This window comes from Enhydra lutris, unplaced genomic scaffold (assembly GCF_002288905.1).
Source record: "Enhydra lutris kenyoni isolate GAN:26980312 unplaced genomic scaffold, ASM228890v2 scaffoldscaffold24, whole genome shotgun sequence".
Lineage (NCBI taxonomy): Eukaryota > Metazoa > Chordata > Mammalia > Carnivora > Mustelidae > Enhydra > Enhydra lutris.
In genome coordinates, this window is record NW_019154108.1 from 13,204,916 (window position 1) to 13,219,340 (window position 14,425).

General features: G+C 49.1%; 1 protein-coding gene across 1 annotated transcript in view; it reads right to left on the reverse strand.

The window, feature by feature from the left end:
• The window catches only part of LOC111150730 (transmembrane protein 206), a 37,053-nt gene extending 26,620 nt beyond the window's left edge, over positions 1-10,433 (reverse strand). Inside the window, exons 1-2 of the mRNA XM_022508297.1 lie at positions 10,322-10,433; positions 6,399-6,495 (exon numbers count right to left, since the gene is read on the reverse strand). Of these exons, the coding sequence (XP_022364005.1) occupies positions 6,399-6,495; positions 10,322-10,357 (133 nt within the window). The 5' untranslated portion in view covers positions 10,358-10,433. The remainder of the gene's footprint in view (positions 1-6,398; positions 6,496-10,321) is intronic.
• Positions 10,434-14,425: the final 3,992 nt, after the last annotated feature.

Genomic DNA, 14,425 nt, shown 5'->3' on the forward strand with positions numbered 1-14,425 from the left:
AAAAAAAAAAAAAAGGTGCTGGGCATTTGCCAAAATGTCCTATGCATTCTGTGGTTGGAAAAACCAAACATTGGCTTTTCTGGGGCAAGCTGGATGAAGGTGTTTTAAAAGTATACATCTTTTTTTTTTTTTTTTTTTTTTTTTAAGTTTTTTTTGACAGAGAGAGAAATCACAAGGAGGCAGAGAGGCAGGCAGAGACAGAGGGGGAAGCAGGCTCCCCGCCGAGCAGAGCCTGATGCAGGGCTCGATCCCAGGACCCTGGGATCATGACCTGAGCCGAAGGCAGAGGCTTAACCCACTAAGCCACCCAGGCACCCCAAAAGTATACATCTTTTATATGAATGCAAACTCATGACAGTAGACAGTCAAAAATAATGCACAAGACTTTCTTGGGAAAGGTAATCTAGGAGTTTTACAAAACCCATGACAGCACTGCTTCCAAAACCCAGACTTGCCCCAGAATGTAAGGGGATATGTGGTGAGTAATTCAATTTCTGAAAACACAGTGGGACTCTTATTCCCAGGAAGGGGGAACTGGTTGCCCACCGTAATCCTGCAAAACTCTACCTTGCAAACAGCATGGGGCCAAGATGCATTCTGAATGCAAAGAAGGAATGAGCGGTCTCCTTTTTTTTTTTTTTCCTTTTTAGTGATGTGGTAGGTTTGCTGTTTTGGTGGGGTTTCTGAGATATGATTTACATGCCATAAAATTTACCCCTTTAAAGTGAATATATTTAGTGTTTAGTATACTCTCAAGGTGTGCAATCATCACCACTGTGTAATTAGCAGAATGTTTTCATTACCCGAACAGAAACTCCATACCCATTAGGAGTCACTCCTCCATTCCTCCTTGTCCCTGGAGACCAATAACCTGCTTCCTGTCTCTATGGACTTGCCTATTCTGGATAATTCAATGGAATCACTCAACATGGGACCTTTTGTGTCTGACTTCTCTCACCTAACGTAGATCTTCAAAATTTATCCATGACATAGCACATATTGGTTCTTCATTCCTTTTTATTGCCAAATAATATTCCATTGTGTGAATATACCATTTTATTTAACCATTCATCATTTGAAGGACCTGTGGGTTGCTTCCATCTTTTGGCTCTTATGAGTAGTGTTGCTATGAGCATTCATGTGCGGGTTTATGTGCGGACATGAGTTTTCACTTCCCCTGGATATATACCTAGAAGTGGAATTGCTGGGTCACATGGTAACACAACCAAACACCTCTCCCTGTAGTGTAGATCTGCATTTCCCTGATGACAGATGACAGAGTGTCTTTTCATGTGCTTATCAGTCCTCTGTGTTGGAAAAACATTGTTCCAATTCTCTGCCCATTTTTTTATTTGGGTTGTCCTTTTATTATTGGATCATAAATTTCTTTCTATAGTCTAAATACAGGTCCCTTATTAGACATGTGATTTGAAAAGTTCTCTCATCCTGCGGGCTGTCTTTTCACTTTCTTGGTAGTGTCTTTTAATGCACTTAAGGTTTTCATTTTGAGGAGATCCAATATATTTTTTCCTTTGGCTGCTGATTTTTGTCAATTCTATTAATATACAGTTGTTTCCATGGAGAACTGACTATAATGACTAACTAGCCAAGTGTCTTCCTCAATTTTATTTCAACTGTGATATAATAAACTGCTTATTCAGTTAACACGTCTGCTCTCATTTCTCCCTTTGGAGAGAGTAAGTGGTTGGGATTCCCCTGATGGAGAGGAAACAGATTGAGGCTCTCAGATTATGGATTGGAGTTACTTATCTTGGAGAGTAAAACTGGGAATATAATCCTGAACGTTTGATGCTTAGCCTGAACCTGTGCTGCCCAGTGCCAGCAGGCTCAGCATCCCAGTACCGGCCTCCTGTCCTGTGGCTCCCACCTCTAGGCCCTCCATCAGGCTCCAGCTCCCCCTCCTCTTCTGGTCCCCAAACGTGGCCATTCCTCGAGGCCCAGTCTCCAGAGCTCCCTCTATACATGGTCCCAGGCTTTCTTCAAGGCTCCCACCTTCACTGTGCCAGTGCTCAGCTCTGCCTCAGGGCCGTCAGCCCAGACACACCACGCCCACTGGGGCTTCATGTGTCTGCAGCACAAGAGCACCTTCTCTTCGAGTTACTCACCCCTCCAGACTGAAATAGATCTACATTTGCCCACTCACCCGGCCTCAGAGTCTTCTTTGAGTCTCCCTTCTCCCGCTCCTCGCAGCAGCCTGCCACACCAGCCTTTGACCCAGCCCAGTGGCGCCGCTTACCCCACTTACCGGTCTGCTCCAATCCCATTAAATACGCCCCACTCTGTAAAGGCTAAACCCTGCCACACAAAGCCCTCCCTAATCGGACTCAATCTGTCCTTCCGCCTCATCTGCTTCTAGTTCTCTCGCCAACCCACCACTCCAAACACACCCCGCTACCCAGCTTCCAATGCACCCTGTTTTTATCCCGAGCTCTCCATGGTTGCGGGTGCCATCCCTCCTCCCTGGCCAGCCCCTTCTTTTCCACCTAAGGAGGATACTAGCCACCAGTCACTGGGTGCTTTCGTGGGCTAGGACTGCGCAGGGCAATCGCCCTTCCTCCGGTTAATCCCACTTCCTTCACTAAGGAAGCCCCCTTTTGTTCATTTCTGAAGCCCCATTTCTGTTAGCCCTACTATTTCCTTGACCCTCAATCATTCATTCCAATTGCTCAAATGACATACATTCCTGTTCCAAACCCCCGCGTCCCCCTGAGTACAAATACTGAGCGCCCACAATGGACCAGGTGCTCTGCGAAGTAAGCATCAGAGATACAATGAAGGGGGTTAAGACGAAGTTCTGGGAGTGCCTCACAGAAGCACTCCTGGGGGCAGGTCCAGGGGGTTGGTAACAACTCGTTAAAGAATTATATTCAAGGGGTGCCTGGGTGGCTCAGTCCGTTAAGAGTCTGACTCTTGATTTTGGCTCTGGTCGTGATCTCAGGGTTGTGAGATTGGCCGTGCATCTGGCTCTGCGATTAGCAAGGAGTCTGCTTGAGGGTTCTCGCTCTCCCTCTCCCTCTGCCCTGCCCCTGGCTTGTGCTCACTCACTCTCTCTAAAATAAATAAATCTTAAAAGGAAAAAAAAATTATATTCAATAAGTATGCCCTTTCGGCTGTGCTAAATTTAAATTCTACAAAGAAAAAGTACCAAGTGCCAGGAAAGCACCTAACAGGGAGAAAAGGCCCTCATTAGGTTGCTCAGGGCAGGCTCTATACAAGGATGGATAAGTTCGTCTGCGGGGAACCTGCCTTCTCTCTCTACATGTCCTGAGTCCCTGAAGGTGGATCCTGCCTCATTTGCCCTCTTTGTAGTTTTAGCACATGGAGTAACAGGTGAAGGAGTCCAGGAGTAACTCTGGTAGAGGAAGGGGAGAATCTGGGAGCAGAAAAGCAGCTCATCTAGAAACTAAGCCAGAGTCAGGACACCCCGGGAGGCAGCCCTGGGTTCAAATCCCAGCCCTGCCACTCAGAAGCTCTGAGAATATTACTTAACCTCTCCATGCCTCCAGACTAACCAGCTCCTCCGCAGAGTGGCCGTGATGGCTCTGTGTAAGCACAGACACAAAGCCCTATGCAGGCCCAGTACGTGAAAGCACCCAGGAAATAAATGGTGGCTACTGTCCTCATTACCATTAGTTGAACTATTGTTCAAGGGCTCAAAGGCTGGAAATGAGCTCTGAGAATTGTGTATCAGGTCATCACGTTCATCAAGCTCAGGCCGACTCACTACTGAGACTTCGGAGTCTGGATCTTCTATGGTCTACAAAGGAGATGCACCCAGAAGGGTCCACCAAAAGCATGGGAGGCTCTTGCCAGGCCCTGGAACTACCCAAAATTTACTCTGCTTGAGGTCCGCCTTCCTGCTCAGGCTGACCTCAGGATTTAAGGCCCCAGGAATCGGAGGCAAAAGAGAAGCCAAGGCCAAAGGTCATCACGAACACTTCCCAGTCTGCAGGGCACTTATCTCTAAGAGGAAACACAAAAGAACTCTTCATCTTTCCAAGACTGGCCTGTCTCCTCTTCGTCTGGCCATCTCCATCCATCCTCTTCCGACTGGGGGCCAGAGGGCAGACAGCAGGGTGTGCAGCAGTGCCTCATTCTTGGCACTATCAACAGCTCAAGTGACCAAAGAGAAACTGAGGCAGCAGGTGGGCTTAAAGCTGCCCCTCACCTGACTTTAAGACAAGGAGATTTTCCTCCGTTATCTGGGTGAGCCCAACACCGCCCAGGGCTCTTAAACAGGGAGGAGGTGGCAGAAGTCAGTGTCAGACGATAAGATATGAGAAAGCCTCAACTGGCCACGGGAGGCTTTGAAGATGGAAAAAGGGCCATGAGCCAAGAAATGTGAGCAGCCCCTAGAAGCTCGAAAAGGCACGGAGATGGATTTTCCCTTACAGCTTCCAGAAAAGAACGCAATCCTGCTGAAACCTTAATTTTAGCCCAGTGAGACCCATTTTGGACTTCTGCCTTCCGGAGCTGTAAGATAATAAATCTGTGTTGCTTTAAGCCACTAACTTTGTGGTACTTCATTATAGAGACAACAGAAACTAATATGCAGAGCTAATGCAGATAAATACGGATGTACCGTTCTCTCCCTGGGGCTTGAGGGCTTCAGAGGCAGTGCCGAGAGCCAGAGTGGGGCAGACATGCTACTACCTTTTACGCAAGAGGCTTTAATAAAAGATGCTTAAAATACTTCTTAAGAGGCACTGGTGTGGTAGAAAGAGTCTGAGGTCAGACAGAGCTGGATCCAGTCTGTTTATCAGCCCAGATCTTTCCATACTTTCCTTAACTCCCCTGGGCGTCGGGTCCTCATCCATGAAAATCAGGTTGACCACCACCCTGGAGGCGAAAGCTATGAGAATTCAATGGGGCAACAGAGAGGACAGAGCTTGGCTCGGAGAAAGCTGTCAGGAAAGAGCTCCTCCTCCGGTCTCGTCCCTTCTACAGCCTTGTGGGGATTAAGCACCATCACAGAAGATCCCAGCTCCGTCCTCTCCCCCATAAATGCAAGCATCACGAGGATCAGAAGTCCACCTCCTTTAATCCACCCGAGAAGCAGCTCCATTCACTCATTCATTGGTTCAACAATGAACCTGGCTTGGCCAGGGCCAAGGTGGGGAGGGAAACGGAGCAGCGTCTACCTTCACGGAGCTTACGTGCTGGCAGCACCGACGCTCATCAAGTGCCCGGCAGATGAACCCCCGTCCCATGAGGGACAGCGCCAACAGAGAGGTGTGCAGGCCGCAAGGGACAGGGCTGGAGGGGACAAGCAATCCAGCCAGGAGGTCAGAAAGGCTTTGTAGAGAACAGTGGATGCGCCGAGAGCTGAAGAACCATTAGCATTAACTAGACGACAGACCGAAGACCCTTCCCGGCAGAGGACTAAAACTACGGAAACGCCGGAGGGTGGAAGGGAGGGAGGCCTAAGTGAAAGAAGGCCAGCGTGGCTGAGCGGCAGAGGAAAAGGGGAAGAAAGGAAGGAAGGGGAAGAAAAGGACTCTGATTCAGCTGGATGGGTGGCGGGAAACAGGAAATACCGGAAGAGGGCCACGCTGGGAGGGGGGAGACCATGAGGTCATGAGGTCAGTTTGAGGTTTAGGGTACCTTTGGGACAGTCAAGCAGAGCTACCAGGGGGCATCTGGATATACCAGATATGCAAGTCTGGAGCTCTGGGCTAGTACGCTCTGGGCTAGGAGTGTGAACGTGTGCGAGCAAAGCAGGGATGGAAGCAGGGATGTTGGCCCGGGTGAGCCTGCCCTCCACAGCAACATGGGGGCCTCTGACCAACATTTAACACCCAAGACCTAGAAGGAGACTCGAAGGCGGCTGGAGGGAACAAGCGGTCTGGGAAGTCAAGTGTTACACAGGATGTCACATAAGGGAGCAGAGTGTATCCAGGAGGGAGTCCGTAAGACTCCCTAGGATGCAGCCTGATAAATGGGACCCTGCTTGCCCGGCTGGGTGACAATCATGGGGAGACCTGATGTTCAGGAGGTGAGGCCTATATTCTCCTAGAGAGCCCTGGGAAGTGACTCCGGTATTAAGAGGCTCCACTGCTAACTGCCTCCTAGGGAAAAACAAACAGAAGAGCAGAGATCACTGTATCCAACGGCCTGGCCTCAGGAAGTGGCTCACACCAGAGCACAGAAAAGAACAGACACTGGCCTGGACACATCCTCCGTCCCCAGGCTGGTTAAATATGGATAGCTTTCAAACTGGGGCAATACTGGAGACCTGACACCGGGGCGTGGGGCAGGGGGGCTCCTCCTCTTCCGCAGGTACCCAGCTGGCAAGGCGCCCGGGCTGGGGCCTCTGGCTGCGGCAACGGCAGAGCACCACTTTCCAGCCCTTCCGCCCCAGTGCTGAACCCACTTACCTGGTAAAACTCCTGGACCTTGGACTCCGTCTGTCTCCTTTTCCTGCTCGTCCGTCCGCTCTGAGTTCTCAACCACCTGATCCAACTCCTCACTCAGCTGGAGGGGGAACAAAGAGGGCAAATCAGTCAGCTGCATCAACCCTGCTAGGGAAGACTAGAATGAGAAAGCAGAAAGTGCCTCTTGATGGTCTCTCTCTCTCTCTCACACACACACACAATATCACATGATGCAGGGTGTGCTATACCAGTTCTACAGATGAGGACACCGAGGCCCGGGAAAGTCATGTAACTTCCTGTGTGTCAGTTTCCCGGGGCTGCTCTAACAAAGCACCAAAGACTGTGTGGCTCAAAAGAACAGAAGTTGAGTCCCTCAGAGTCCCAGAAACTAGAAATCTGAAATCAAGGTGTTGGCAGGGCTGACTCCTTCTGAGCGCTGTGAGGAAGAATCTTTTCCATGGCGCTCTCCAAGATTCTGGTAATGGTGGGCAAGCCTCGGTGTTCTTGGCCTGTAAGGCATCTCATTTCCAATCTCCACCTTCATCTTCACATGGAGTCTCTGTGTCTCCACATGGTCATCTTCTTATAAAGACGTCATATTGGATGAGGGCCCACCCTACTTCAGGACAACCTCCTCTTAACTAATTACATTTGCAACGACCCTATTTCCAAATAAGGTCAGTTTCTGAGGTACTAGGGGTTCACACTCTCCACACATCTTTTTGGAGGGGCATAATTCAACCACAACACTTTCCATGGCCACAGAGCCAAAAGTCAAATCCAAGTTGGTCTAGTTCCAAAGCCTATAATCTTAACGGCTTCCCAGAGAAGGAGGAGGAAATGCAGCTAAGAGTCTGCTAAGAGGCAGGAGGAAACAGTGAAGTTGGTGTCGGAACTCTCCAGGACTCTGGCTCATGTCTACCCACTCCAACTGCAAATGGCAGAACGAAATGGAGAGGGCAGTCCATCCCAGAAACAGATGCTGATTAACAGCCTGGTAGCTGGTAACTTCAATCTCCCCTCATCGTGTTCTCATCTGGCAAATGGGGGAAGTGCCACTGAGAGGGATAAGGGGCAAAAGGATACAATGATAACCAACAATTCTGGTAGCAACGAGGAGAAAGAAGGCAAGAGAGATCAAGACCAGAATTTAGAGGACTTATCACTGAATTAGGAGGGAGGGGAAGGGGACAGCTTTCCTAAGTATTTTCTTAGGTTCACAGTGTCAACACTTAAGGTCTCAAAACATTTTCACTAAAAATTAATCTCCAGGAGACTTGGGTTAAAATAAAACTCTCATATATCTACTGGTCTTCAATCTCTCTCTTTTTAAATTATAGTTTTAAGTAGCCTCTACACCCAACATGCAGCTTGAACTTACAACCCCAATATCAAGAGTCAAATGATCTACCCACTGAGCCAGCCAAGTGCCTCTATCGTCCTTTCTATGCCTCCACTCCTGCCCCTCAGAATCAGATAAAACCTTCAGTTTGAAGACCTCCAAGCTCACAAGAAAATCAACATATGGGAGAGGAGTAGGAGGCTGGAGAAAACACTATGAGATATGGGTCGTGGGAGCACAGAGCAAGAGGTCCCAAGACTCTTGATGGCCGAAGAGAAAGAAGGATGTTAGTTCTGAGAAGGCCCAGAGTTCTGTGTTCCAGGCATTACCCAGGTTCAGCCCAACCCAGTTCCCTTCTTGACTACCTGCAGCCCTAATAACTCCTTGCCTACCCCAACCCCAAAGCCAAAATCCCCCCTTCAGCAAAGCAGTTTAACTCAGAGCTAGGTCTGCTCTCAGAATGACCCAGGCAGGACTAGTGCAGGCCACTCTCTGGGAGGCCTCCTTCTGAACAAAGCAAGAGACAGGGACTTCAAAATGAGCCACTGAAGAAGCGGAAGGGTCCTTTCGATGTCTTCCATCTTGGGGTGCCCCCAAAAGGAAAGTGACTCTACCTTTGGCCTTGCCCCTAAAAGCAGGATAACTGCCTATATTTTAATAACCATTTTAGGAGCCCTGATGGGAAAGGTGATACTGCAGATTATGTACAGACAGTGAGGGACATGGTCCTACAAACCAGGATCCCAAAGCGCCCTAGAAGCAGGAGCTGCCCACGCTCTATTAACAAGAGCCATCATTCACTGAGGGGTCTCCCCCTGCCAAGCGCTGAGCTAAGCACATTCCGTATACCAACTCATTGGTATAGGAGATAAGGCCTATCGCTACCCTCCTTTGCAAATGAAGAAACCCGAAGCTCAGAGAAGTTAAGTGACTTGACAAATGGCCAGAAGCAGAGCCAGGTTAGGAACACAGGCTTTCTGACTTGAAAGTAGTATTTATCCACTATGCTCTTCTCCCTATAAACCTGAAAACTTTCAGAGGAAAGACACAACTCATTCCTGAGAATTCCCTCACTGTCTAGAGTATAGAATCTAGAGACCACAGAATCCACAGCATTGGGTTAAAATTCATCTGGCTCCTTTTGGATAAAGGAGATGGCAGGAGAAATACAGAAATTTATCCCAAAGTCAGATTCCAGACCAGGTCTTATACTAAAAAAATAGCAAGCCTTAGGCAAATCTCATCGACTTTCAACTCGCTTCCCCTTGCACTCTAGGGCTAAGCCATCTGCTTGATCCACACAGGATCATTTACAAAGCGAGGAATGTACACCAATAGTGGTCAGTATTGATCAAGACAACAGGAAGTACATAGGAGAAGGACAGGCAGAATGCTAGACTGATCTGGGAAGTCAGTCTCCATGGAGCACGTGGGACTAAAGATCCCTCCTTGAATAATGGGGGGATGGTGGAATTTTAACCAATGGAGTTTCAGAGACAGTTAAAGAAAAAGAAACTGTGTGAGAAAGCGGAAAAGGGACAGGAAAGCAGGTGCACCTTTGTAAAGAGTGAGTTTCCAGTGTGGTTAGAATATAGGTGGGTGAGATGAAAACTGAAGATATGACTCTGAGCAGTGCTTTGAAAGCTGCTAAGAAGTTTGGACTTGGGTAGTTCAAGAGCAGCATCAGGTTGTTTGTATAAAGGGATGTTGTGGGATCAAGGCAGGGCCTCAAAAGGAACCTGCACAGCATGGGAGACACCAAAGGGAGAGCTGGTAACACAGCATCTCATGCAGTTGGCCAGAGGAGACACAGGGACACAAACTTGAGGACTGAAGATGTGGAACTGACTGAACGCACAAGTGAGGGGACCACTGTGCGGGGCACAGGGGAGGATGATCCCCAGAGATGACCAGGATATAGGACCTGAGAGGAGGAGGAGAGCAGTTCACTAGCTCCGGGGAGTCGGGAGGTGTGAGGGAAAGCGGAACCGCAGCCTGTAGCTCAGGACAAACAAGAAAGAGACAAAGAGCTGGAAAGTGAGAGTTAAAGTAGTGGGAGGAGATGAGACAGTTAAGAAAAACCGAGCTCGGCGAGAAGCACCTTTGCAAAGTTAGGCGGGCCTCCAAACAAGGCATAATTATCGCTGTCATTTACACCTGCAAGGGGCCACGAGGCCTTGGGCTTGCAGAGAGGCTAATGTCTCCCGCACATCTGTTCTAGCTGGGAGAAGGGCGCCCGTGCCGCCACTTGTTGCAAAGATCAGCCGAGGTCAAGGCCCGCCCGCGCGCAGCTGCCTGGGTCCGACTCCGCTTTAATCATTCACCTGCCGGCTACCGATCGCGGCTCCTCCGGGGCCCCTGCTCCATCCCGCGCCGGCGGCATCCGGAGGAGGCTCAGCCTGCCGCTTCCTTCCTGCCCCGCCGCTCCTCCGCACGAGGGGACCCCCTCCCCCGCCGTACTCCTCGAAAAGGGCACTCGAGCCACTGGGACGCCCCCCGCACCCCACCCGCCCGGACAAGGGGAACCCGCTCGGATGCCCCACGGGAAACTTTGCTTCCGCCCCCGCCCCCAGCTGCCATGTACCTCCTGGTAGGATGTGGAGAGCTCCTGCCGGATCATGGCACTGAGCCGAGCTGACGTACACCTGAGACCGCTACGGCTCGGGAGCAGCGGCCGGCAAGGACCGCAGCCGCCGCACTTTAAGCTGCCGGCTCCGCGGGGCGAAACCGGTTCGGAGGTGCGGCCCCGAGACTAGGCGGGGCGGCACTCGGCGCATGCGCCTCGCTGCCGCTGGTGCCGCGGGAGGATTGCTGGGAAATGTAGTACTGGGCAAGAGCCATCTCTCAGCAACTCTGGAATGGCAAAACCTGAGCGCTACCCAAAGCCACGTTTAAGCCAGGTGTTAGACGCACGTGCTCTTTTCACCTCCTACTTCCTCTGTATGTTAGAAGAGGAGGGACGGAGAAAATGAGTGGAAAGTGGAATAAAGAGGTCAGGTCAGATGAGTGGGAGAGCCTAATCTATAAATGCAAGAGGCAGTCTGGTGGTTTCTAACCACTAATAAATGTCTGTTGAACACTGTATATTACAAAGCACTTTCATTCATATTATGCCCTTGATCCTGCAAGGAACCCTGTAAGCTGGACATTTTGCTCCCTCTTTTACAAGGAAACTGAGGTACCTTGTTTCAGAAAGGATTTGGGCAAGGTAGTCATAAAGTATTTTTTTTTGTTTTGAAATGAATATTATTTAATCCAGGAACAGACTACAGAATCCAAACACTTTCCATTATTCCTAGGGCAGACAGTTGGAGTCAGGACGTCTAGGTTTTTGTCCTGGCTCTGCCCCTCTCCCACAGGTTTTTGTTTGTTTGTTTTGTTTTTGTTTCTAAGATTTTATTTATTTGAGAGAGAGAGCAGAAGCGGGGAGGATGGGCAGAGGGAGAAGCAGGCTCCCCTCAGGCAGGAGGCCCAAAGCAGGGCTCGATCCTAAAGCCCCAGGATCATGACTTGAGCTGAAGGCAGGTGCTTGACCAACTGAGCCCTGAGGTGCACCTCCCGCAGATCTGGTTAATACCCTGGGCCCTCCTATCTATGCCTAAAACCCTGCCCTGCTCACAGGGCCTTACTGAGAGCCTACAGATCATGCAGCAAAAAACAAAAGTGCTGTTCCCCTGCAGCAGAAGCCTCCTGCCCTGGATGTGGTGGGGAATACGATGTCTGGCTTGTAGCACGGTGGATCTGTGGACTGCATCTTCCCCTCCTCCCACTGCCTGAACTGCCATTCTCTGTGCCCACCCCGGGCTGATTAGTCGTGAGGCAAATAGAGGTCACTTATGCTTTGGTGAATGCTGCTCTGTGTCCTGGGCAGCTGCAGCTCTGTGAGGCCCTGCACACAGGCCACTCGGGGCCTCTTCCATCTTCAGCAGCAACCACAGTAGCACCAACCACATCAAAGCCCCCTGGACCTCCAGAGTATTAGTAGAGGGAGGCCTCCCTCACCTCTTCTGACCATCCTCCCCCACCCTGGGTTCCCTGGTCTTGCATCTTTAATGGGACCATATACATAGCAAATATACCATATATATTGTAGGTACTCAACAATGTTCAGTTTATGAATGGAACACTTATTCCAGCCATTTAACAGTTGCTTGCAATACAAACGACAACAAACAACTCTTTAGATTCCTAGCTGCGTTAATGCGGGGCTGGTGGATAGAACAGGTCACACAATCATAGAATTTTAGAGCTTGAAAGACCAGAAAAATCTAGTCCAGCCCTATCGATCCTCTCTACTCTTTGTTGATCGGACCAAACTGGAAAATTACAGAGTCCCACATCTGAAGGAGATACTAGTACAATATCTGACATGGTTTTAACAAATACGGCACTGGGCCCTAGGATACAGAAACAAATGGGATACTCCCAGGTCCTTGCCCTCTGGCTCTTCCATGCTAGTGTGGAGAAACCATGAACACATAAATAGAATTTTCTGTACTAGCTGTTCCCAAGTCCTCTCCTCCCATTCTCTCATGAGCACACAGGAATCAGGCTTTCATCCTCTCTGCTCCACTGAAATTTGGTGGTCAAGGTCACAAATGACCTCAGAGTTGTCAAATCAGATGTCCATTTCCCCATCCTCCTCTTTTTTTTCATGAGGGTTGTTTGTTTGTTTGTTTGTTTTTTTGGTATAGTTATAACACAACATTACATTATTTTTAGCTGCACAACATAGTGATTCAACAAGTTTATAGGTTATGCTGTGCTTACGACAAGTGTAGCTGCCATCTGTCACCATTCAGTGTGATTACAAGATCATTGATTATATTCTCTCTCCTGTGCCTTTTATTCTGGTGGCTCATTCATTCCATAACTGCATCTCCCACTCCTCTTCCCCCATTTTGTCCACCCTCTCTGGCAACTATCATTTCGTTCTCTGTACTTATAGGTATGATTCTGTTTTTTGTTTATTCATTTGTTTTGTTATTTATCCTCTTTCTTGATCCGTCAGCTGCCTTGGCCTCGGCTGATACTCTCCTCCCTGTCTACTTTCCTCCTCTGGCCTCCAGGACCCCACATGCCTCCCCTTTGGCTCTCGTCTCACTCAAAGCTCTTTCTCAGCCTCCTTTGCTGGATTCTCCTCATCCCCTCAATTCTCCAAGATGGCATTCCCAAGCTAGGGCTCTAGATATCCCTTCAACTCCCTCCCTAGGGGCTAGGGAAATGGGTTCTTCTTTAGTCTCACGGTTTGAATTACCATCTAGATCCCAAAAGATCCTTGTTATGGGTTGAATTGTGTCCTTCAAAAAGGTATGTTGAAGTCCTAACTTGGTACCTTAGAATGGGACCACATTTGGAAATAGATGGCTGCAGAGGTATTAGATAAAATGAGGTCATACTAAGTATGGTGATCCCTTCACCTATTATGACTCAAGTCCTTACAACAGATGGAAGATGATGTGAAGAGAGACACACAGGGAGAGTGCCCTGTTATGGCAGCAGCAGAGATCCCAGTGATGCTGCTGCCATCCGAGGTGGCTTTAATCATTGCACCTGCTGCTTACGGGTAAAAAAACAAAACAAAACAACTTTTCACGTAGGGCAGACAGGCCTGTAGCTGGGTTTCCACTGAATTTAGTCAAGAGGAAGCACTGCTGGGAGATTAGAGGGGGTCAGGGCAGGGGAGAAGGCAAGGTTTTTCTTTTCTTTGCTCCCTGTTCCTGGCAGTGTCCCTTCCATGGCTCCAGCCCCTGACGCAGAGTCTTTTTGTGGTTCTAGCTTCAGCTAGGGGACCCAGGCCCCCAGACTTGAATACCACCTCCTCCTCCCTACTAAGGCTAGGATGTTGTTACTCTCCTGCTGTTTCTAATCTTCTCATTACCTCCAGGATTCTTCTCAGCCTCCTTCATCCCCCGTGCAACCAATTATCTTATTAAAAGTAATTCTGTTTCTCTTTGAATAATTTGTATTCTCCTTGCAGGTGATTGATTCACTGGGGAAAATGAATCTGGGTTCAAGTAGGGAAGGGCAATCAGAGGAACGCCTAGAAAAATCCAAGGGCATGTGAGCACGCCCTTACACCACAGATTTATACTCGGTGTCTCAGGGAGAGGAAGGCAGATCTGATGAGTAGAAATTGTAGGGAGTATCTTTGGGCTCAAAGAAGTTACTAACAAATGGAACTGTAGAGAGAGAAAGGGCTCAGAGAAGCAGCACACTATAGGTCATGGATGTTATTAAGGAACGTGCTGCCTCTGATGGGGATGATATTCTATACAAGGGCTTAGAAGGGCCTCTCCTAACCTAGAGATCCTGCGACCCACAAAACACAGATTCTGCACAGAACAGCTTACACAGACTCTCACATCCGTGATCATTTTTGGTTTCGGCACAATTCCATCAAGGAGGCGGCCTGGTGTGTTACTAACACAGAAACTGAGATTCGGAGGGCTGGTGATGGATCCTGTTCAGGTCGCTCTGTATTAGAAGTTCATTCTGTTGCATGGATGAAATGTATGAGCATTTGATATGGTCACTGAGGGAAGGTGTAGTCCGTGGGCCTAAGGGGAGATGCTGGGAGGGGGCCTGGGCTTGAATCTTGGCTATACCAACCCCCTGTGACCTTGAGCAAGGTATTTAAGGTCTCTGCACTTCAGTTTCATTATCTGTAAAGACGGGCGGTGACACT